This window comes from Callionymus lyra, chromosome 11, assembly GCF_982586985.1.
Source record: "Callionymus lyra chromosome 11, fCalLyr1.hap1.1, whole genome shotgun sequence".
Lineage (NCBI taxonomy): Eukaryota > Metazoa > Chordata > Actinopteri > Syngnathiformes > Callionymidae > Callionymus > Callionymus lyra.
In genome coordinates, this window is record NC_141828.1 from 1,285,866 (window position 1) to 1,312,028 (window position 26,163).

Sequence of the window (26,163 nt, forward strand, 5' to 3'; positions counted from 1 at the left end):
TAAGTTAAAAGATAAAGTCAACATAGAGACAAACACAGGAGTCTCAGAGAATCAAGTAAAGTCTGCACGAATTGTGTTAATATAAGTGTATTCACAACTTCATTGACACCACAAAATGGTTCATGTTCAACGAGTGTATCTGGACCATCAACAGGACAGTCACAAACACTGTCTCCAAGAATAAATAAATAATAATAAATAAATCTCATCTTATATGGTCCTAGAGACGATGTTTAAGGACGTCCAGCTGATTGGACCGGACACTAGTTATTAAATGAACCAATGGACCGCTTTCATTATAATGAGGTCCGGGCCAATGGAGTAATAGTTCTAAAAATACTTCATCGGATCAGCCAGGTGTAGGTCCAGGATAAGCATTGACACGGTTTATCAGGACCAAGGAACACAATTATATAAGTAAGTAAGTAATATTTGTAGAGCGCTTTCCTAGACCAGGCTCTCAAAGCGCTTAAACAATCAAAACAATACTCAATAAAATATATACTTAAAAGGTCAACACAACACCAAGACGAACACAGGGAGTCAATTGAAAAGTAGAAATTTTCCCTGATGGACGATATGAATGGAGTTAAAACAGGCTTCATTTTTCTATAGAAAGCAGAACGTAACAAATGCACATCACACTTTACATTTGCTTCTAATTACAACGACGAAAAATCAGTTTACTGAGCTAATATTGCCATAGAAAGTGTCTCAGTGAAAGCATGAACCTCGTGGCTGAAGCCACATCTTCGTGCTAAAACCATTCAGTGATTCGCAGGCTCTGGTTACATCATTAGCTCGAGACGAAGGCTTAACAAGTGATTTTTCTCTCGACTGGGGGCAACACACCCACTCCTCTGTTCCAGCGCTCCGGCTCTGAGCCGGCGCAGGAGACGGGCGAGCGTGGCTGAAGCCTTGTAATCTAAGACCAGATTTTCATTGGAAGCAAATGCTTTCAATCCGTTGTAAAGACCGGCTCATGTTCAGCAAAGCCTACAATAACAAACCTAGGGGCTCGTCCCGTGCGAGTTGGGAAAACAGAAGCAAATGGCAGCAGGAGTTGTGCAGCTTGTAGACAGACGTGGTGAGTGGGTGAGAGAATTTATGAGCTTAAAGTGCCCAGACTTAGACATTTGTGGAACTATATGTAAAACATATGAATATTTTAGTGACTCAAATGTATGTTGCTGGGACTGTAGCTAGTTTGTAGGCTTACATCTAGATATTTGATGCATTAAAAGAAGATAAACGTTAAGAATGATTGTTTTAAATCACCAGTGCTAATCTCCTTCATCACCGTTATTGATTTACGCTGAATAAGATAATTAACAAGTAGCTATTAGCACCTTTAAATCAACCCTGAGTCAACTTAAAGGACCGATATCTCCCTTATTAAGCATCAACTCAAACTTATTCATCGAGCATTTTAACCACATACCAAAGTACCAAAGTACTGTATCGCCAGTGACACATGCACTTCAAACCGATGCCTCAGCGGATGAAAATAATAGTCGGACGCTGATTCAGAGAATCGCGGATCATTTGCGTCTGCCATATCACTTTCCCAGGAGTGTAACCTAAACCCTCGGTGTATTCCCCTCCTTCCTCTTCCTTCGAAGAACTAAGGTCTGACCCGCAGACGCTCTGGAAGAAAGAAGGCAGGAAAGGGTCGTCGACTTCGTCGGCATTTCCATTTTCACGGCAACGTGATACCAATCACCATTTTTTTGGGATCTGCGCCTAATTTCTGCTGACAGATGAAAGGAACGGAGATCGAAGGAAGAAGGTGTTGAAACTGTTTCTGGCAGCCATGTTGTTGAAATGTCATCTCGGTTACCTCCGAGTACACGAGTCCAGAGACGAGTTGAAGTGACTATAAATAACGTCCCTGACACAGAACTGGAAGTCCAGAAAAAACAAACTTCTACTATAGAATATTTGACTTTTTGAGCGAGGCGAGTACTCGGGCGACGTTCGGACCTGGTGTAGCTACAATATTGTCCCCCCTACAGTATCGTCCCCCCTACAATATCGTCGCCCCTACAGTATCGTCCCCCCTACAATATCGTCCCCCCTACAATATCGTCCCCCCTACAATATCGTCCCCCCTACAATATCGTCCCTACGTGATGACATCACACGCTGCATATGCAAAAGTCTCTTTAAAATATTTTTTATGGTTTAAAGAAACGTTAACAGAACGTTTTAATGATACTTTTTACCACATAAAACATTTATATTGACAAGAAGACGATCTTCGTCAACATAATCACTTTCTTTCATTTCCTGGTCTGACGATCATGTGACTTTGACACCAACAGGAAGTGTCCGCGCTACATGAGACGAAGCCACTGATTGGCTGAAGCTGTTTCACTAATAATAACACACAACTGTACAATGAAATACAAACATTCCAGTTCAGAAATAATTTGCTTATGTACATTTAATAATTTATTTAAATCGGGGGAAATGAAGACTAAATAATTACTGATGTGTTTATAAACTACAGACAGGTAGAATGAGTTATAGAAAGGGGGAACATTCTAAAATTATTGTTATTTGAAAAGCGAATTATTTCGGAACTTGATTGTTTGTATTGCATTGTACTGTTGTGTGTTATTATTAGTAAAACAGCTTTCGTTGGTGTCATGTAAACATCCTGTTGACGTTTCTTTAACCCATAAAAAATATATTTAAGAGATGTTCGCATATGCAGCGTAGGAAGTGGGGGATCGATATTGTAGGGGGGACGATATTGTAGGGGGGACGATATTGTAGGGGGGACGATATTGTAGGGGGGACGATATTGTAGCTACAGTGGACGAGTCGTGGAGAAGCGGCAGAAGTTTCCTTCTCGCCCGAGGAGCCCGATGGCCGATCGATGACCTCATCACCAAGTTTTTTTTAAAGTCAGCTACGGCGGTGGACACGAGTCCATCTGTTGACAGGCTGCTGCTCTCGATGGTCCACATCCAGAGAGAAGCATCCAAACAGCTCCGGTCGCGGAGAGAGGATCAGCCATGGGCAGCACTGTGGGCGCAGCGAGGGAGGAGGGGGTAACGAAGGCTGAATCAATGAAGGATGGTCCGGGGTAAAGGAGGGGGGACACTCGTGTGTGAAAAATGCATGCATGCATGGATGTGCATTGGTCTGTATACGTGTGTCTATCTCTGTCTTTCCTTATGCATGTGTGTTTCAGTGTGTGTGTGTGTGTGTGTGTGTGTGTGTGTGGCAATTAAGGAGCAGGCCAGTGACTGGAAGGAGCCAGGGGCAATTGGAATGCCCTGGGGCCAACCAAGGAGAGGAATATTTTATCAGTCCCCTTACATGCTGTATACACAAATACGCACTCGCACACAAACACACACACACACACACACACTCTCACACACACACACACACACACACACACACACACACACACACACACACACACACACACCAGGAACAAATAAATAATGACTGAAAAACTAGGTTAGCGCTCACTAAGCGTGTTAGCATTAACCAAGCTAGTTAGCCACGTTAGCTTCTTAGGCTACGAGAAACAGCTTCTCTGGGTATAGAATGTTGGAACCCCCCGCCCATACAACGACACGTTCATAACAATAACAGACTCGTGAAAACCTCCCGTTCTCTCGTCATCCGGCGTGGTTTCTCGGCGACGCTGTCTCAGGGCGCAGCCTGACATTATCAAGCACTATCTGGGCTAATCTGTTATGATCTGATTATGAAGCGTCTCTCAGCGCACTACCTGCCCCCTCGACGTGCCATCGCGAGGTGTCAGCCGTTTTTCCGCCGCCTGGCAAATTAACAGCCGCGGACTCAGCAGTCAGTCATGTGCGAGCAGCCGTCGCGTCACAGCCGACGCTGAATTATGACATTTCGCTCTCCAATATTTTTTCCTCTTCGTAAAAAAAAGCCCTGCCTAGACGGGGAATAAGGGTTATGAATATTAGCTTTGTGCCAGATGTCATGAGTGGGATCCTGTGTGAGGAATCATTCACAGATGGCTGAAGGTTTTTCTTTTTTTGGTGGGGGAGACGTTGAGGTGTTTTCGCAGGACTTTATAGGCCATGGATGGACGGAGAGAGACAAGACGTGCAGCCAGCTTTTAAATTTATGACAATGCATTTGTATTCTACGGGATATATATCTCCGGTGGAAGAAGAAAGTGTGTGTTTGGTCAGGACTGCCGGTGACCTGGAGCTGATCTCTCCGTGGGCCACTCCTTGAGTTTCACACCCAGAGAGAGATCACACGAGCAGGGGTGAGCGGCGCAGGCGAAGCCCAGGCCTCGGGGGCCTGCTATCCTGTTCCACGCTCTGAACATCTTAAATTGTCAGGCGATAAATTCATACGTACACACAGGCGCGCACTGAAAACATGAGACATGAAGTCAAGAATGCTCTCGTACAAACCCCCGAACACACAAATCACATTCCCAGGAATCCTCAGAAGGGTAAAGACCAGAGGAGCAGGGACCAAGGAAAAGTGGCGTTTATTGTATTCAGGCCATTCATAGGCAGGAGACTCAGGAAGGGGAGGACAGGGGGTGAAGCCGCCAGCGAGGGAGGGGGTTCTCTTTGCTCCAGAGGTCCCTCCCATGTGAAAAAAATGCAGGAATTCCATGCAATGTAATTCCAAAGCAGAAGTGCTTTTGAAAAAGCCTTCCCCGGAGAACACGGAGTCATTTGAACGCGGAACCTTTTTCGAGGATCATCAAGCAACGTAACTTTGAGGGAAAAGTCATAAAGAAATCCTCACACACTCGACAACAAAACACCCTCTGTGACCGACTCTGTTTCGCCGCCCGTGGATCCCGGAGCCGAGGGAACCCCCTTAAACCGTCATGATAATGACATGCACTGTCGACACAACAATATGGCTCGTCTAGACTTCCCTTCCTGTCGTCCAAACACTCCACTCTCTTCAAGATCTTTCCTCCAAGTTGAGCCGTCGTGTTCGGATCACGTCGCTCTGAAGCCCACGTTTGTCTTGGCAGAGCTCGCAGCGAGAGAATGAACAATAAGGACAAGGAACGCTGTCATCAAGCACAGAAGAAGAGAAACCTGCACTTTCAGACGAAACAAGGATGAGTCAGCGTTTCCTGTAATCGAATAATTGAAACGAAGTAATTATAGTTCATGTTGAAAACAAGGCAGGTGATTGATGGCGATCTTGACAGAAGCACAGTGACAGATCTGGGTTAGTGAGATAAGAGTTTGTGCAACAACACACATACACTTTTCAGTTACACAACTATGTTTAACACACACATGTTTATTCGTGCAGTTTGTTCCCTGATTCTCTGAGACTCCTGTGTTGTTCTCGTGTTATCTTGATCTTTTAAGTGAATATTTTATTGAGTATTGTTTTGATTGTTTAAGTGCTTTGTGACCCTGGTCTGGAAAAGTTCTCTACAAATATTACTTACTTACTTACACACAATCAAAATGACTGTGTTGTTTTGAAGGTTGTGATTTTATTCTATTATTAGATGAAATATTTCTTCAATCAGTTTCACACCTGAACAGAATCATGACTCGATCCTCAAATAACCAACGTTTTTAAGCTTAACGTTAACATTTAAGCTTTGTTTGTAATAAAAAAAACATATAAAATGTCTTCTTTAAAGATATAGAAAATACAAAATTAGTTAGGAATAAATCCTAATAATCTGGCAATAGAGTAAGAAAAACATTTTTTTAAACCCATTGTTTCATGTATTATTTGAGAAACACTTTCTGAATCATTGAATTAGAGGTTTTGTGAAAAAAAGATCTAGTAACAGCAGATTTAATCTAGTCTTTTGCATGAATATCTAAAACCTTTTTAGATGAATGTTCCTCAAATAAGACGAGATCACGTCAAACAAAACCATCGCCTTTATTGTCCGTTGTTCAAATATTCTCCATCTCTATCTTTGCCAAACATTGTCTCAGTGTGTTATGGGGGGGTGTGTGTGGGGGGCGGAGGGGGGGAGGCCTGTTGACATAGCCATAGGTGATGGCAAAAATGTCAGTGTAAATGTGACTGCTCTCTCTGTGCCATTTTCCCCCGTAAAGGGTTATCACCACGGGCTGCCCGACACGCTGGAAAGTGCCTGCAGCTCGGGCACCGGCACGACATTAAAGCGCCGTCCGCCTGCGTGCACACACAGGTCGCACACACACAGGTCGCACACACACAGGTCGCACACACACAGGTCGCACACAGACACACACCGCGGCCGCCTTTTATTTCCACTTCCAGATCAGTCGAGAGAGACACACGTGCAACACTGGCTGGAATGAAAGTGCAGGGCAATGAATTCACCCTTTCATGTCGAGCACTTCTGCTGTGAAACTATTGATTTTTCCCCTCTTGCCATTGTGTTCCTGCTGTCTTTTTTCCTTTCCTAACCTGCCCATGGAAGGTCTGAACAAGTTCAAATGGGAGCACTTGTGAGATCCCGTGGATCCTCCGCCTCAGTGGAGGGAACTCCTCACATAAACACCTTTGAGGATCTTGAAATTGGGCCTCTTTCTCACCCTTAAATCTCACCCCCTCGATTGTTTCTCCAGCTCCGAGATGGCTTTTGACACCTCGCGCTCACCCGGCGTCGGTGCAACTGCACACTGGGCACAGAGAGAGCGAGCGAGGGGTAAAGGGAGTCAAATGAACCTTGAAGAGGGGGAAGGGACGACAGAAAGGACAAGGACTTAAAAAAAAGAAGCTAAGAGCACTTAAGAGCACAAAGGCAGGTCGAACCCTTCACAGGAATCAGCTGATGCCATGAAAGACTTCGCAAAGTTACTTCAGCACAATACGCTTCCAACACAGGTTTGATTTTATATTTAAAGAAGTTAATGAAAGTATCATTAAAGCCAACAATTAACTATGATACTGTCATTAACAAAAATTAAGTCCCACATTCATTTTTTCCTATTCATTCTATTCATTATTTTCCCATTTTTATTATCACTATTATCTTATTGTATTTAAAAGGCTATGAATTCAAATTATTTAATTTAGAAAATGTATTTATTTATTTCTATTTGTATAGTATTGATTCACTTTGAAAATACTCTTTAAAAACTTTATAAAAAAAATATACCAACATTTTTATTGAATTTATGTGTTTTTCTTTTAGTTATTTATACTTTATTTAAAACTCTTTTTCAAATTCTTTGATTCAATTATTTTTTAAAAAGCTAAAAGAAAAGCTAAAAACAAAATAAACATTTAAAATACAAAATAATTAATTCATTTATTTAATACAAAACAATTCAACTTTTCAATGTAAACGTTTTTTTATTTAATTATTTAAAAAAATCAATGAATTAAAAACAAAACAAAAAGTTTCAACATTTGAATTGTAAATAATATTTAAAAATATTTCTAAATATAAATACAATTCAAATCAAGAAGTAAAACTAAGCTTGTGCTGTAGATGAACTGCTGGAGGTGGAATCTAACATGCCAGGTCCAGGCCTGACCCGGGTCTGACCCTGACCAACACTCCCGACATGGATACCTGCCACAGGGACTCGGCTGATAGATAAAGTCTTCAGTCAGCTTAGGGAAGAGAAGGATAACAAATACCTGCAGGTAAACATCGGAGCGGCAGGGTGGGCCGGGGGAGGGGGACGGGGGGGTGAAGAGGCGTTTACTTTGTGTGTTTGTAGAGCAACACAACTTGTGGTGCCCACACTCATGACATCCACACACTGGACGGTAACCCGAGCAGTGGAACCTTTAGAGATAACTAGCACTCGGGTGAGATCCTCGCTCCTGATAACCTTTATTCCAGAGATAGAGTGTTGAACACACACTCATACGCTCAACTCTCCTGACTCCATCTTTGTTCCGCCGAGGCGACGGCGAGGTCAGACTCTTACAGGAAGTCACCCCTCGCTGAGGAAGTGACATGGCGAGGGGGGGGGGGCATATCACTCCGGTCCACATGTCGCGGGAGGATCGCGGGTCGTAAACCCTGCTCGCTTCCTTCTTCCTCTCAACATAGAGTCTCTTATCTGGACCAGGACTACGAACCCCCCACCAAACCACATGCTGCTGGAGGACACCAGGACGAGGAGAAGGAAGTTCTAACTTTACTTTGGAAGGCGTATCTCTGTTTGTTTAGCTCGGGCTGACAAAGGGATCCTTCTAATGAAATCCCACATGTGTGGCTTTGTTTACTCATTACAAATTCAACTTACACCCAAAATATAAATGAAAAAAAACAAACAACCAACTGCTGGTTTCGTCGACTCGCTGCTTCCTAGTGGGTGCTGATCCTTTTATAAACCCTCTGTTATTCCAGAACAGCGACAGCTCATGTGTTATTAGTAGCTTATGCCACCGCGGTGCCAACATGCCGGCGTTATCTCGCACACTGAGTGGGAAAATACTTGTGTTTTCCTCAAGAGAGCTTTTTTAAACAAGCAGGGAGAGCACGTGAAAGTATGGGTTTTTAAGATAGTTTTGAATGAAATTAACTGATAAATATATTTATTAATATTATCTACATTGACAAGTAATTATTATTTGAGACGATCTTTCTCAGACCAGCGTCACAAAGCGCTTAAACAACAAAACAATAGACAGTTAAAAATACAAACTTTAAAAGATCAAGACAACATAGAGACAAACACAGCAGCAACAAGAAAGTTAAGAAACAAATAAAAGTGTTTCTTGAAGGAGTCACCATGAGCTGGGGTGTAAGTCTGGATCAGATCATGAAGGTCTGACCATGAATAGATCTGAAAGTAAGAACCAGAATTTTAAAATGATCCTGAAAGAAACTGGCAGCCAGTGAAGAGTTTGAAGGAGAAATGTGAGTTCTTCTACTAGAGCAGCCAGTGAAGAGTTTGAAGGAGAAATGTGAGTTCTTCTACTAGAGCAGCCAGTGAAGAGTTTGAAGGAGAAATGTGAGTTCTTCTACTAGAGCAGCCAGTGAAGAGTTTGAAGGAGAAATGTAAGTTCTTCTACTAGAGCGGCTCAGAATTCTGGCTGCAGAGTTTTGTATGAACTGCAGGCGAGAAGATCCTTCTGGTTTAGACATAAAAATACAATAGTGTCAACACGAAGACACAAATGTGTTAAGAGATTAAAGTTATCATTCAGATATAATAAGGTGTAGAAGTGTCCTCTGTTCTGGTGTCATAGATTTATAGTTTATTCTAAAAATAAGTTTTTCTCTGAGTTTTTTTTTTCAAATAAAAACCTGCAACTGTTTCTTTCTTTACTTTTAGATTTTGACCCCTTTTCTGTTTGAGTTTGACTCCCAGCATCTCGTGTTATTTCTCCGTCTAACTATCCACCTGTTTGTCATAAACTGACTTTTAAATAAACATTTAAGGAGCCTCGACCCACTTTGAGTCTTGGAGAAAAAAACTAATCTTTAGGGGGAAACAGGTTTGATTTAAAAAATGGCGCTTGTGCTGGTGTTTCCCTGGCATGAAATTGGCTTTGTGTGGGTGTCGTTTGGAGAGCCGTCTGGTAAATTCTCCCCTTCCTTTGTTAGGGAAGAGGGGGTGTGTGTGGGGCGGAGGGGGGGCTCCATGCATAATGGTCTTAGCCGGGGAGGTCTGGAACTGTGTCCATAAATTGAATTATTTCAATTTGAGGGAGTGAGAGAATAATGGAGAGCGCCTGTGTGTGTTCATTTACATGTGAACATTGGCATGTGTGGACGCGCCACTGACTCGTTTATTTCTCTCTTCTCAGGCTCACATGTACAAGTTTGTTGGAGACAAAACTGGACCCAGCAGCTGCTGCTCCACGGAAACTACAGTTTGAGAACCAGAGAAAGTCTGTGACTTTTTGGGGAAAATCCCATAAAGATATGGAGAATAAAAACACCCTTAAAATGTGTCACAAATTAAAAGCGCTTCTGGAATTATGAAACGACCGTTGGATGGCGAGGGAATATTACCGGCACAATATAATCGTCCGGGAACCATATGGCAAACTAGCAGCAAGCTATTTATCCTTATCCTCTTTGGAGTCTAAAATTAGCTCTTTGCTGTTTGTGGCTTTAAGCTGGGCGAGTGTGATAGAGGCTAATAATAACAGAGCGGCGGAGAAATCAGCTGGCACGAGTGCTATGACATCAGCGCTACATTGTTTCTCCGCAGATGTGTATCGCTTTCAACGCTCGCTCACAGGAAGAGCACTTTTTCAATGAAACTCCAGCACAACCTGTCGAGTGTGTGGATGTCATCAGAAGTGTTGCTTCGGCCTCTTGAGTTCGACCTGTCGGGAAAACCGGGATTTCCTGAACATGGACCCCCTTCGGCTTGTTTAAGTGCGAGGGATGATGAGGCTAATCTCCTGATCAAAAGAAGCCTAAATAAACGCTGCTGTTCCCTGGATGGATGTGTGAGTGGCTTGTTTGTCTATGTGTGTTCGTGTGTGTGTTCGTGTGTGTGTGTGTGTGTGTGTGTGTGTGTGTGCCAAGAGGCCAAACAATGCTTCCTCACTAAACAAAGTGCTAATTCCTTGTTTTTTTTTCATCCCTTCATCCTGCCTCACTTAGTATTGGTCACTTTAAACTCATACTTTCACTTTCACAAGCATTTATTCTTAAGTTGTATCATTTAATTCATGGGTGACCAAATATTCAGTCAGGTGAGTAAATAATAATAGTAATTAAAGTTTAATTAGGATTATTATTCTATTTTATTCATCATTATTTGATTTGTTTTACTTTTCTTTTGTTATTATTTCTAACATGTTTACTGTATGTCTTATGTATGTGTATGTTTGTTATTTTGTTAACTGCACAAATTACCCCAATGAGGGAAGAATAAATCAATCAATCAATCAATCAATCAGTCACAGAAGAGGCTGAAATGCAAAGGTGTCAAAGTCAAGGGTCAATGTGTAATTACATGGAAGTATAAGAGCGATTGTGATTTTTATTTTCTCAAAGTCTGTATTTATATCATGATTATCTCTGTGTCTGTATGTCTATTAAAAAATCATCAGTTTTTCTTTTATACGACATTATCTCAGTTCCTTATTTCTACTTCAAAGGCATCTTTCTAGGTATATATCAACACAATGAACCTAATAGACTGAATCGAGCCAAACGTCCGCCGGGCATCTTGAGTACGACACGTGTTTTAGATACGTTGTGTTTAGATTAACCTTCGAGTTCAGCTCCCGACAAACATTAATACTCAAGTAACCGTCCTTTGATGCTTCTCATGGCAAACAGTAAACGCTATCGTTTAGAAAAACACCTGTAATTAGATAAAAAGCTTCCTCAGCAGTCGCACGTTTAAGAAGAGCGAGCGTGTAAACAAACAGCCAGAGTGTGTCGACATCATTAGCACCACAATTACAACACTGGAGCTAAAGATACTTCCCCAGACACACTCCACACTCACACATGAACCCAGTTTGCTTTTAAATGAACAGTCCAGGAGGTTAATGTCAGACAAAGACTCGTGTTCAGCTGTACTTTAGAAAGAATGTGTCGTAGATTCGATGATCCGTCATGCGCAGAAAACATAGGACTGTCTGGGAATATTCTATACACACGGATTGAATATGGATTCATGTAAATTGTGGAGCCAAGGCAGAGTGTCATTTACATTTCTTGGTCACATCTAACCAGCACGAGAACAACAAGAAAGAAACCAGAAACTGAATCATCTCGAGGTCGAATCTCCATCCATACGTGTTTTTGATCAAAGTGTTTCTCTGCACGTGCTTCCTCCAGAACACATGTTGTTTTTAAAAAATCAATTGTTCTCGACTCGTCTTCTGTTCACGCTTTTCAGAAGATGCAAACTTTTCAGCTGAACAACACTTTTCATCCCAGGACGCACCGACAAATCGCCATGGTGACTGATGTTGGTGAATTCGGCTAAAAAAGCTCAATTAAAAATATCATTTTATGTATGTTTCATTTACAAAATAACCTCAACAGAGTGAAAAGGTAACGGCAATTGCAGTAGTTTCCATAAATACCAACTCCTTAACGAGGATTTGTCCGGAATAATAGCAATAATTACATTTTCCAAGTGGCTGTGTTTAGTTAAGGCGCAGCACGAGAGCCACGGATGTGAGAATCGAGACACGATGCGCAAACACCAGCATCACACGATAACAAGTGCAAACATACTCATAAATCTGAAAGGCAAACACAGTAATGGCCGGCGACACCTTATCAAAAAAGGTATTTTACGAGGACAGATTTTCCCACAGGCAGCGACGACCACGAGCGGCCGATCCTTACGAAAACTTGTCGAGCTGAGAAGGAAGTCCTGGTGTTTACTTCACCTTCTCTCCACATGTGGCCAAATGACACTAAACCGAAAAGCAAAGAAGCCGCTGCACCTGAGAACACGAGTGGACTTCCCTTTTCGAGCGACACCAGATACTCACATCCACCCGTCCTGAGATTTTGAAAGCATGTGCAATGGGTGGGAGAAAAAATTGAGCATCACAGCAAACATCTGGTTGGAAGCGGGACAGATGGCGAGGAAGACCCAGTGGCCAGTTTTATGGACGGAAACTTCATTTGACAAAATTAGCTCCGATATACTTGTAGGACAATAACGGTGCAGTTAATGAGCTCGAACAACTCTTGAACGAGGGAGCATGAAGGACGACCCAAATGAGGGTCCGGGCCGAGCCGCCCCGGTCGCCACGCAAACATACTTTTCAATTCAAAGTATCGTCAACAAACAATATTCATTTTTCATGATTAAAATGAATGTCCTTAAAAAACCCAGAGGTTGCAATAGTTTAAATTCCTTTTATTTGGTAGATCAAACCAAAATGTTTTAAATTTTATCTTTTAACATTCCTCTAACTGCATAAATAGTTACGGCTTCACGAAGAAAAACACATTTAAAAAAAAAATGAAATCACACCCTGTTCTGTCAAAGTTCACTGGACCTTAAGTTCTAAAAAACCTGTGTTTACTTTTGAAGTCTTGCCTGATGTTCCCACATGTTATCATAGCCAGAGCCTCACGAAATATTAGTTTTGCACTAGTTGTTCCATTAGATTAATAAATACTGGTCCATCTATGTATTCAATTAAAACAACTTTTCTCTCATCTTTCCAAACCAAACAAGTAATGGTGAAACAACAACTTTATTTTTCCAAGAAACTAATAATTGTAATGAATGTTGTATGTAATGAATATTTATAATAAAAGAAAAGAAAAATGGTGACAACAATCGGCATTGGTCCCCCAAATCGGAAACAATAGTCTTTGCCACATATAACCCAATATTGTCAGTAGTAGCTACAGCAACATTTGAAATGAGTAAATAATCAACCTAGATTAGATTCGATTAGATTAGATTAGATAGACTTTATTATACATCTGGAGATCCAATTCAAGACATAAGGTTTACAGTAGACAATAGTTTCAAAAGAACAAAGTTCAAATAAAAGAACACAGTGCAAGGATTGACAAATTCAAATATAAAGAACATAGATCAAAAGAGATAACCCAAGAAAAGGACACAAAGATTAACATAAAATAACATCATCCTTTCACTCCTGCCGCCTAAGTCTTAATCTTACAACCTTCACTAGGAACAACTTTTCTTTAGACCTAGTAGAAACGGTTAGAACCACGAAAGCAAGCGATAGGTTTCTATAAACCTTTCTTTCGACTCAGAACCTAATAAAAAAACGTTTTGAGGACGAAAAGAATTCTGCATTCAAAGCAAGTTGGAGTTTAAACCAGTGGTTTAACAGACACACAACTTTCTCCAGAGAGATCAGGTTTACAGCCCAATAAAAAGGCCTTTTAAGGGCCATCGTTTTCAAGTGGCTACATGTTAAAGCATCTCTCGCTGTGATAAAGCCCAGTTGTAAAGCTCAATCCATTTGTCGGAGAGAAGGGTCGTGATTGGAGTCGAGCTGGATAACAGTGTTTGAGTTGCAGTAAACATCCCAGAGTCTAGATAAACGTTGCTACCAGGAGTAGAAACCCTGTGAAGAACACGTATGTGACCAGAGAACAGCGTAGAAGTCAAAGGATATTTAGCCTTGTTTCATTTAAGCTCCTCCGGCGAGGCCAGACTCCTCACACTGTTCCTCATAAACACACAGCTTCGGCCCATAAGTGCTGTCACAACAATGGTCTTTGTTTTCATTGCAGCCTCGTGGTGTGAGGAAGAGGGAGAATCACGTTTCGCTCTTCCAGCTCCTGTACTCGGGCGGCGTCGGCGGCGGCGTCGGCAGACTAATCAAGGAAGCCACACGCCTTTTATCTCCCCATAGAGACGCACGTTTAAACAGATTATCAAGAAAGCTGAACACCAGTAAGACAATTACTGGACTGGATCTTCCTCGCAACGTCTAGACATTGTCTAGACAAACCCACACACAAAAAACTCAACCTGAAGACCCATCGATGAGTTTAGGTAAACATATTTGTCAACATGAGTCTGAATCCAGTCTTTATCAACATGAATCCAGGAAAGGAGGAACAGCGGATCTCTGACAGAGAGACTATTGTGAACGCAGAGACTGAGCGGACAAGCATAAAAGACAGACACCGAGTTCTCCCTCACGGTCTGCTGGACAATCGGACCAATTAATTGGTGACTTTGAAGAGGCCACATGAAGCCACGGGATTGGACGCTGCTAATCTGGCTGCTGATTGCCTGGCGCTGCTTTCCATGGCCGAGTTCAGCCCGCCTCGGGCTCGGCCACCGACCAATGAGAGCGCGAGGACGGAACCGGCGACTCCATGGCCTGACCTCGTCGATGCGGCAGCGATGGGAATACTCCGGAGCGATCGATGGGAATTCACGACCCGTGGAGGCTGCAAATTCTTATCGGTGGGATCAGAGAACGCAGATTAAAATGTGGACTTAATGAAAGATGTTTAAGGGTCACGTTGTTGAGGAGAAGGTTCAGCCAACTTCCTGGTCTCCGTAAATATCAAGAGAAATGTTATCGGAAAGTTTTCCGACGTCAGCCCACACTGAGTATTTAAAGATATAAATATTAAAAATAACATTTATATATTTAAAGACAACATTATTATGAGTCTCCAGATGCAACTGGTCTTTGAAAATATTAAACCCAAACTTAAAAATTAATCTTTAAAGCTTATTGAAAAAAAACACTATATATAAATTAAATTAAAAATATAATATTACATTAAATTAGTTTACTTCATCTCTGTGTGTTACTGCCTGATCTCAATATCACATAGACTTAAAAACTGCTTCACAGAATTGCTTGAAAAATGATAATGGATTCGACTGAGTGAAGTTTTAAGGAGACAACTTGATATGGTCGTTGCAAGGAGACAGGAGACCGCCCTGAAAATTCAAATACATTTAAGTCATTTGTATTACATACAAATTAATTGAGATTTACAGATTTGTTTTATTGGGTCCAATTCCAATCAAATGTATTCAATGTTTATAAAATACCAAATAATAAATCCATAGTTTTAGCTCATTTCTATGACTCTGATAATAGAGTTCTCTCCAGCACCCCCATGGACCCTCCTACACTCTCCTCTTTTCTCTCACTATATCCTCCCTCACTCCTCTCCTTATCCATCCGTCTACCCCCCCATCCTTCCTCCCAGCCGGTCAAAGCGGCAGGCCGTCAACAATGAGTCTGGTTCCGCTCGAGGTTTCTGCTTCTAAAAGGAAGTTTTTCCTCGCCATTGCTCACTGTACAGTGTTTTGTTTCTTGCTCTTTGTTGAATTGCTGGATCTATTTTTCCTTAATCAACTGTAGTCTTATTTCAACTGTATAGTGTCTTGAGATAACTTTGTTATGATAAGACACTTTAAATAAAATTGAATTGAATTGAATTGAATATACTCTTCGTCCGGTTTCTCTGGAGTATTTCTGGGTCATTTTCAATGTACTTTATTTCCTTGCAACACCTGGTATTTGGTCAAACAGCAGGAGGGACAAATACAAATATAAAAGATTGAAGTACTCAACCAATAAATGTTGACAAAGGGAGAATCTCAGATGAACAAGAAAAGATCAAGAAGCAACAAAATGAAGGCATTATAGAATCACTGCCAAAACAAGGAATAGATATCAAGAGATAAAGAAAAAGATGTTTTATGTTAGCGTCACATGTGGCCGCCAGGTCTGGGATCCACCGCGGAGGGAAAGAACGTCTGTGTATCTAATCATGAAAAGTTCTTTTTGAAAATAAAGAAATTATTGAGGCTACGGCGAACGAACCTGGACAGATGACGAGCGAGAACGCTCTAAATAGAAGATGTGCTGGAAGCCCGTCCACCGCACAGACATTTTTTAAATCAAATCTCCGCAGCATTTGGCTGCAATTTAAAGTTTGTCAAAGAGCTGTTGTTAGCAGAATTACTCAACTTCAGAGGGAGAAGAAAAAAAACCCAAAACCCTTGCAAGTAAATCTCGGGCAGAAGTCTCCAGTCGCCACTCTGGTGCGAGCGAAGTGTGCAGACACAATAACAGCCGCCTGACGGGGAGCTGTTTGCTTTGGCGCACCGCAGCGCTCTCCTCACAACGCTCAGAGTAATTGGTGATACATATCTAATATCGCCAGTCATCGCCTTCAACCCTGCGACAAGCAGAGGAGGAAACCTCGGAGCTTCTCAAAACACACTCTCCCCGCCGCCCGAGCCAGGCTACGAAGCCCGGCGAGGGAAGAAGACGAGGCGAGACCACATCCGTCCTCGCGACTCAAACACAAACTCTACTGTTCATATCTTTGGATTGTGTTCTTCTCTCCAGAAGGATCCGAGGATACACACTTTCCTATTTCTCGCTGGCGGGAAGCAGCCAGTAAACAGCTGGGTTAATAGAGTGGGACTCATTAAGTCTGGGGGTCACGCTCGCTGTCAGAGCTTCATGTTTACAGAGAAATCACAGGCTTTTCTTCAGGACTTCTCTTCGGGGAGACGAGACGTCGAGGAGCGATTCTGACGACATGTGTGCAGCAAATGTGATCCTCCCATCTTTCTTCTTTCACAACTTACCATGGACTTTAAATGCTGGAGAAATAGTTGTGGTGGACGCAGCATGAGATTACTGTCACCACACCAGGAAATAAATCGTTTTTACTGGGATGTGACGAGTGGATGTCATCGGTTCAGACGACAAAGTTTCAATCGATGTCAGACGTATAGACACAGAATAATGGCAGTTATCTTGGATCACCAGCTATCTATCCATCCGTCCATCCATTTATCTGTTCCTCAATTTATCCATCCATCCATCCATCCATACATCCATTATCTGTTCATCCATTTATCCATCCAATGTTCATCCATCCATCCATTGTCCATCCTTCCATTTATCCGTCCATTATCTGTTTATCCATTTATCCATCCATCTATCTGTTCATCCATCCATCTATCTATCTGTTCATCCATCCATCCATCCATCCACCCATCTATCCATCCATCCATCCATCCATCCATCTATCTGTTCATCCATCCATCCATCCATCTATCTGTTCATCCATCCATCTATCTATCTGTTCATCCATCCATCCATCCATCCATCTATCCATCCATCCATCCATCTGTTCATCCATCCATCCATCCATCCATCCATCCATCCATCCATCCGTTCATCCATCCATCCATCCATCCATCCATCCATCCACCCACCCACCCATCCATCCATCCATCATCCACCCATCCATCCATCCATCATCCACCCATCCATCCATCCATCATCCACCCATCCATCCATCCATCCGTTCATCCATCCATCCATCCATCCATCCATCCATCCACCCACCCACCCATCCATCCATCCATCATCCACCCATCCATCCATCTATCTGTTCATCCATCCATCCATCCATCCATCTAGTACAGGCCTTTCCAAAGTCAAACCCAGGTCCACTTGTGACCCTTGAGCTCAAACTAGTTTCCATGACTTGAATATAAAGAAGAACGATGGTAACAATAAAAAAAAAAAACAGACGTAAATCCCTAAATCATTTTCTCTCGTCCATTAAGAAGTTATCAGTTTAGTGTTGAATCGGGTGACGTCTGAGCTTTTATTTTGAACCTCGGAATAAGATCTATAAAGATCTCACCGCTTGATATCTCCTCATCACACGGGGAACCAGAGACGTCGAGTCATTTGAAGGATTCACCTGCGAATGAATCACTTTAATGATGGTAAGTTGTGCTTATCTTAGCGCTATGCTAATGTCGATAACGTGCGGAACAACAAGGTCAACCGGCGTTTACGGCATAAACACACGAGTGGAAGCGTCGTACGTGAGCTTCAAGACGCTGATGAAGGTGCTGGACTCCTTCAGAGAGATGCTCTTATTAATTCATCAGCGTCAGGAACGACCTCACATCGAGGACACCACTTTGCATTTCTGGCATCGCTCCGGATCCGAAGCGTGTGAGTTCCACATTTCCGGTGCTGGAGATGTGGATTTTTATACCAGTGGGCAGTGAACCGTGGACAGAAGAGGGCAGAGCAGAGCATGTGTTTTTCTCAGGAATAGATTCAGAGAAGAAAAAAAGCCTGCAGAGAAGAGTGGACCATCCAGGGAGGAGGAGGGTCGAGCGATGAAGGGGCAAACGGGGAGCGCCGTGATGAAAAGACAAGCTTTAAATTGTAATTAAGAGCCAGGAGGTGCAGGTGGAACAGGACGAGGAACCAGCAGAAGAAAACGACGGAGGAGATATTACGGCAGTGCAGGCTCGAGAAGAGACGACGAGGGAAAGGTCAGTGAGAAAGTAATCTTTCCAGAGCAGGAGGGGGAGAGAAACACAAGAAAGGCATGAATAAACCCGTTGAGAGGGAGAAAAGGAGTGGGGTAAAGAGTGGAGCAGGAGCAGAAACAGTGGGTTCAGAGATGAGAGGAGAAGATGACAAGAGGACATAAAGAAGTTAGAAGGAAGAGGCGAACAAAGGGAGGTGAAGGAAAGGTAGAAGGAGATAAACAAAGGTGCCGTTTTGGAGAGAGTGGGAGTCGGAGAAAGGGGAGGAGAGGAAAAGGCACAAAGATACACAAGGATCCCGAGCAAATGAAAGATAGAGTAGGTGGGAGACAAGGGAAAACCAGAGAGGAGAGGGAGGATGTGAAGATGAAAGGGTGAGTGTGCAGGGAGGAGGGGGGAGGCAGAGGCACAAACAGATAAATAACCAGCTTACTGGGATTACTGACTGACTGACAGACACTTGTGACGAGGCAGCGATCGAACCCACGTAAACCTGGAAGTCTGTCCAAGATGCCCCACAGGCGTCGTGTCGTCCTGACGCGTCGATTCTAATACCAGGAGCTACAATACCACAAACATGCAAGCAACTCACTGGGTTCTTCAGAAAACACCACGTTTAAAGATGGATTCATAATAACGAAGAGACAATTCTCAGGCATTTAAAAAGATGACTGACAGCACAACCATCAAAATAAGGAATCGGTTGTCGGTTAATGAATGTTTGTAGTAGTGATAGTACGTCGGATTAACTTTGGCAATACTTTAGAATCTGTTTGAGCAAAAAAGAGGTTGTTAGTTTTCTGCTATGATATCAAAACTTTACCAAAAAATGACAATTCGTCCACTTAAATAGTGAAGAAATTGTTTTCCTGGCCTTTTGTTTTGAGCAAGGTTTTGGGTTCTACTATACCTGCTTGAATTAATGCTGTACACTGGAACCACACAGGAGCTAGAAGGTGCTAAACTCACTGAGCTAATCTGGCTTATAACGAAATCTGATTGTCTACTAGAATTACACGTCGTCTGATATTTTACTAGTGGAACCAAGTATTTACAGATACTTTACTTCTCAACAAGGACGAGCGTTACGAAGACATTGTAATTACTAGTTACCCTTGAAATAAGTTGGTTTTTTTTCGGCCGCAATTGTGCTTGGTTTTGTTTATCTATACTTTATCCCAATCACCTTTTAAACATAAAAAACATATTTATTTTGAGCTGAACCGACTCTCAGAAGCCACACGGACTCCGTCGCTCGCAAAAGAAAGAGTGAGTCAAGAGAAGAGTGAACGTGAGATGAAGCGAGCGGCTCGCCGACGTAAAGAGTGAGCCTATAATTGGAAAGTTGTGAAAAATGAAGTGTCAGTTTGGTCAATAGAGGGCAAAGGTGACAAAAGCAGAAGCCCAAACCCGGCACAGAGCGAGCTCATTAAAGCGACCAATCAGGCGGCGGCTGGCTGCACACGACCATTAGTCATCAAGGGTAGACAAACACACACACACACACACTCCATGTTGCTTTGTCTTTCCTTTACATCCTCTTTTTTTTCCCCGTCCGTGGCTCTGACGTCGTCGCCTGGACGGCGAGACCGAGCCACGGACGGTGGAGGACGACACCGACGAGAAGAAGGACAGACTGTGTTGACGATAATAATGGCTGCTCGCTGGTGTGGAAGGCATGGCGGCGCCCTGTGCTCCCGGCCCGGCCTCTGCCTCCTGGCACTAGCAACCCTGCGAACTGTTCGCCTTCCACAGCGCCTTCAATAATATATGAAGTCCTTTTTTTTTTGTCTGCAACCCCGAAGACCCCCCCGATCGTCCCAGCGCTGCTCTCGCAAACACACAATCGAGGTCAAACACTGCGATGTTTCTGACCCGATAGCTTAACACAACTTTTGAAACCAAGAAGTATCTTGTCGTACTTTGACTCCAGGAGACATGAATGAAGTATGACATTTTTTTTAAAGCAGCACAGCTGCAAACATACATGGAAAAATACACAAATAATCTACAGTAAAAAGTATTTAGTAGAACAGATGGACAAACTACGCTGAATATACTGAAATTAAATAAATGTAGAGTTACTTATGGAGAAACACATGGGAAACAGAAATAGTAAAAAGACACACAAAAGTACACAACAAAACAAGTGCACTAGTTTCTAGTTAAACACACACAAATACTGACGGTGTAAGAAAATATCGATGCGCTTAAATATTGTGATGTTTTTTTTTCTCGATAACGCGTTAATATTCTATGTTGTTTTTTGTTTACAATTTGACAAACTTGTATTTAATATAATACTGTATCAGCGTTGTGTGTTCACTATTTGTTATAGTAATTTCCTGCTGTCAATTATTAAAAAAAAACAACAATATATTTTTGTTCCAACAGTTTTGCAGTTTTTATATATATATATATCAATATATCGTGTTGTTTCCAATTGAATGTAATACATATTGTATCGTAATACACACCCTTAACACACACACAGACAGAGATACGATGTTTTGCTGACACAGCACTTTATCCAATTTTAACATTGAAATATTCACTTGTTTTTAGTTTCTTCTTCAATAAAACTATAGATCCTCCTGTTTGACTTCAGTCATCTGATGTTAAGAATGTAACACTATTGTGTATTCACTACGGTACGACAGTTTTCCTGAAATTAAAATTGTTTTAAACAACATTATTATATACAATATAATACACTATCGCCTCATCTTTGCCAGTACACATTTTAACATATACAGACGTACACAGAAACACAACATGTTCCTTTGTTTCCACAGTTTTTTGTCTTTACAACGAGAGTTTTCTTGCAAATAAATATTTTAACAAAAAATTGCTACAGCGTCACTATAGGTCGCAACACCATATTCTTGCCGATACACAATCCTAACATAAAGACACACACATAGACATAAACTATTCCTTTCTGCCCACAGTTATGTTTCTATACTACCACAGTTTTCCTGCAAATAAATATTTAAAAAAAACAACAATTTATTGTTTTCACTACAGCATCACAATATATCGCAACACAACGTTGTTGCCGATACACAATCCTAATATAAAGACACACACATAGACATAAACTATTCCTTTCTGCCCACAGTTATGTTTCTATACTACCACCGTTTTCCTGCAAATAAATATTTAAAAAAAACAACAATTTATTGTTTTCACTACAGCATCACAATATATCGCAACACAACGTTGTTGCCGATACACAATCCTAACATAAAGACACACACAGAGACACAATGTACTGCTTTAAAGTACACACAAGTGTAAAGGAAGTTACACAGGTGTCACCCCAGATCCCGACACAACCTTTTGAACCTGTTTAACCCACATTTGAACATCACTTCAGTCGCACAACACGACAGTTTCAAGTGTTCACTTCTGATCCTCTACGTTCCTTCACTGCTAAACTCAAGAGTTAACACCAAAAAAATGTTCCTGGAAAACTCTCTGCTCAGGTACGTCTGCCAAAGAAACGATACCATCTGATCCGCTTAGATTTAATGCAAGCAAATTCCCATCAAAACAAACCAAATGTGTTTGGATGTAAAGCTCGGACCGTAACTTAAAACATGCAGGCGGGTCACCAGTTGGCACGAGGACGGCCGGGAACATGAGCCATCGTTTCTCTGCCAAACTATCCCCGAGCAAGAAAAGCAAAACCCCTCGCAGGTCCAGAACCTCTCGGACCAATCACATCAGAGACCCCCCCACGAGACCCCGAGACTCCGGGTCCTTACCTTGTTCGCTGCTGTTGTCGCCGCTGTGAGACGTGTGTCCGCCGCTGGACGGACCCGGCGTTCCTCCGGAGCGCGTGGACGCCGTGTCGTCGTGATCCCTGTTCCAGGACGTCTGTCATAGCAACAGAGAGGACAGACAAGTGAGTTAATGTCTGATGGACACCGTGGTGTGTGTGTGAGTGTGAGTGTGTGTGTGTCTCCTCAAGGATTGTGTGAAGAAATGTGAACATGTTGCATTGGTTCTGAGGCATGCAAACCCCGGCTGCCTCCACTTGGCTCAAACCACTTGCAGATGAAAATACAAAACAGCTACAAGTCAAGATAGAATGTCGGCGGCGCCAGAGAGTGATGTCATCCACGCCGGGCCGGGCCAGAGAGAGAGAGAGAGAGCGAGCGAGGGGCGAGGGACGGTGGAGCTTCGAAGCTCACGATCCTGTGTTTGGACGTGAAATCAAACGAAAATAAATGACTAATGCCATGGATTTAAAGTGCAGAACGAGGGAAGAAACGTTCGGTTCAGGAGCGACTGTGCAGAACCTGATGCTCGCAGAAGATTTTAAAACTAATTGTCAAACACACAACTTTTATTAATGACACACTTGGTTTTAATGTTCGATATCAGGAAGAAACGACGATCATCAGAATCCACGGATGCATGCGTTGATTTAAAGCTTTAAACTCTAACAGTAAATGTCTTGTGATAAAGAAATATTTATTTATTTATATTTTCCTGAGTCTTGTTGTTGTGTTTTGACGTTAAACATTTTTAATTTAATGTTTATGTTGTTTTATTCTTGTGTTTCTGACTGGATAATTACATGAACAAATCATTGATAATATCTTTATTATTACACAAACTATTATTCTGACTTTACTTGTCTGGAAACAAAAATAAACAAAGGTTCATTTATAGATGTGTAGCTTTGAATTTCAACAGTACGTTTATTTAATGAAGAAAAATATATTTATTTATTTTAAAGAGCAGATTTTTTAGCTGTTTTTATATTTGTATTGTGTTCTTTTACTTTTATGAAAACTTGTATTATTTGTACTATACTTTCTAAGCTGCACAAGTTTTTAAATGATTGAACATTTGAACAATAATTCTAAACGGGTCAAAGTTCGTAAATGATGAAACGAGTCAATGTTTTTTCTTCAAGAAATTCAAGTTCAGCAGTTTGTTGTTCCGATGCTGTGGAGAAAACACACACTCTGAACGTGCTTCACACAAAGTTGACGCACAAATGTGTGTTATTCCACATTAAAAAATAAAAAAGGAAACGGCGACAAACTTGTGTCTTATTGCCTCTGAAATGTAACAAAAGAGAAAATTAACTTCGATCCGGAGAATAACTTTTCATTTTGTCGTCACAAACACAGGGATTGTGCGACTGAATTAAAGGCGAGCCGCAGACACCTGTGTCGAGCAGCTTTAACAAATCAACTTTGTGTGTTTGCTGTTGTTCGTGCGAAGACACGAGTGATAGAAACAAAAGAAGAACGAAGAATGTTTTCATCTCCAGCCTCTCGACTGAAAGACTTCACGACGTCCGTGGCTCGTAAAAATAAACAATAAGTCAGAAACTTCACTTTGTTTGATGTTCAATTATGATCCTGGACGTTCAAATCATCATTTAGAAATATTAGGTTTGGATCCGCGATGAAAGAGAACACTGGCTGGAGAGGAAAACGTTGACATAAAATGAAATATCGTGAGTTTCATGATGTCTTTTTTTCCATTTTCTTTCGGGCAGTGCTGGGAAAATGGAAGGACGCGTGATCAAGAACATATGCTGCGGCTGCTGCTCAGAAACCAAACATGACTGCTTTATAATATGTAACAAGAAATACATTTGAAAACCAAATGAACCAAAAACCTTTTAGGAGGTAAGAGGCGGGGGGGTTGAATCCAGGTGGATTATGGGCCATAAAAGCAGAAAGCTGCTGAGATCATGGACATCGTTGTTATTTAATATGTTCTACAATTGAATGAAATGCAATTTAAATTGGACCCATTTGAGTTATAAGGGTCTTAAAGTTGAACTCTTGTGACAAAATAAAGAGATATGGAGATAAATACAGAGATAATGGAGATAAATACAGAGATAATAGAGATAAATACAGAGATAATGAAGATAAATACAGAGATAATGAAGATAAATACAGAGATAATACAGATAAATACAGAGATAATAGAGATAAATACAGAGATAATGAAGATAAATACAGAGATAATGAAGATAAATACAGAGATAATGAAGATAAATACAGAGATAATGGAGATAAATAAAGACCAGACTGCACTTTATTGATCCCTTTGAGATGACACTCTCAGGGAAATTTCTGAAGAGGTAATAGAGATAAATACAGAGATAATGGAGATAAATTAAGAGATAATCGAGATAAATATAGAGATAAATAAAGAGATAATAGAGATAAATAAAGAGATAATAGAGATAAATACAGAGATAAATACAGAGATAAATAAAGAGATAATAGAGATAAATAAAGAGATAATAGAGATAAATACAGAGATAATGGAGATAAATACAGAGATAAATACAGAGATAAATAAAGAGATAATAGAGATAAATAAAGAAATAATAGAGATAAATACAGAGATAATAGAGATAAATACAGAGATAATGGAGATAAATCGAGGATCAAATACTAACATCAAACGGCCTGATGGTAAATATACATTTTGTTTGCTACAAGATAGAGGGGGGGGGGGTGTTAAGCCATTGGCAACATTGTGCGTTCGCTGTAATTGAACAAAAAGCAGTTCCGGACTATTGGGACGTGGCCACTGCGGCCCCCTGGGAAAGGGGGCGGGGCCGAGACAAGGCCTGGTGGCATCTCCGCAGGGATGTGTAGTTTATTTATAATCGCAGACCCTCGGACTCACACACACCGATCTAACACACAATTATGACACACGTGGATGACATCGCACACACACACACACCAGTACATCCAGGTCACACACACACACACACACTATCAATACAGTGACTTTGGGTCAGCGAGGTCGCGCACATGCTTTCATCTGCCTTTCGCAAACACATCAAGCGAACACAAGCACACACGTGGACCACAGAACACACACACACACACCCTGTACTAAAACAACTGTGCAACACACATAGAGCTGCTCTTCAAAGAGATGCATCATGGGATTGGAACCAGCGTCTGTAAACCATGTGTTTGACGCTTAATCGACGGATCGATTCAATTTTCCACGTCGTGCGTCGAAATCAACGTCTTAAACCCGACGAGACGTTCATACCTTCTTTTTTTCTTCCTCCTCCCTTTCTTTTCACGACCATCCCTCCTTCCTCCTGCACCTAATTCACCGTGAAAAGATTTTCCTGCTGGAAATTCTGCTTCCGCTCTGATCAGCGACTCATTCCAACTCAATGCTTTCTCGTTGTGCGTCTGAGACGAGAACGAGTTTGTCTCTATATTCATAATAATATATATGATGTGTTTGACTGATGATCGTTTACGTCTCGCTCGACTCCGCAGGAATAATCATGTGATCACGTGTTGATGCGACTCAGTTGAATTGTTGGATTATAGTTGAAAATGGTTTGATTCTAGTTGAAAATTGTTGGATTATAGTTGAAAATTGTTTGATTCTAGTTGAAAATTGTTGGATTATAGTTTAAATTGTTTGATTAAAGTGAAAATTGTTTGATTATAGT

At 41.5% G+C, this 26,163-nt stretch overlaps 1 protein-coding gene across 2 annotated transcripts in view; it reads right to left on the minus strand.

The window, feature by feature from the left end:
- The window catches only part of meis1b (Meis homeobox 1 b), a 94,382-nt gene that overhangs the window by 52,804 nt on the left and 15,415 nt on the right, over positions 1-26,163 (minus strand). For both annotated transcript variants that reach the window (XM_087802030.1, XM_087802029.1), the window contains exon 7: positions 22,457-22,568. In XM_087802030.1, coding sequence (XP_087658156.1) covers positions 22,457-22,568 — 112 coding nt within the window. The remainder of the gene's footprint in view (positions 1-22,456; positions 22,569-26,163) is intronic.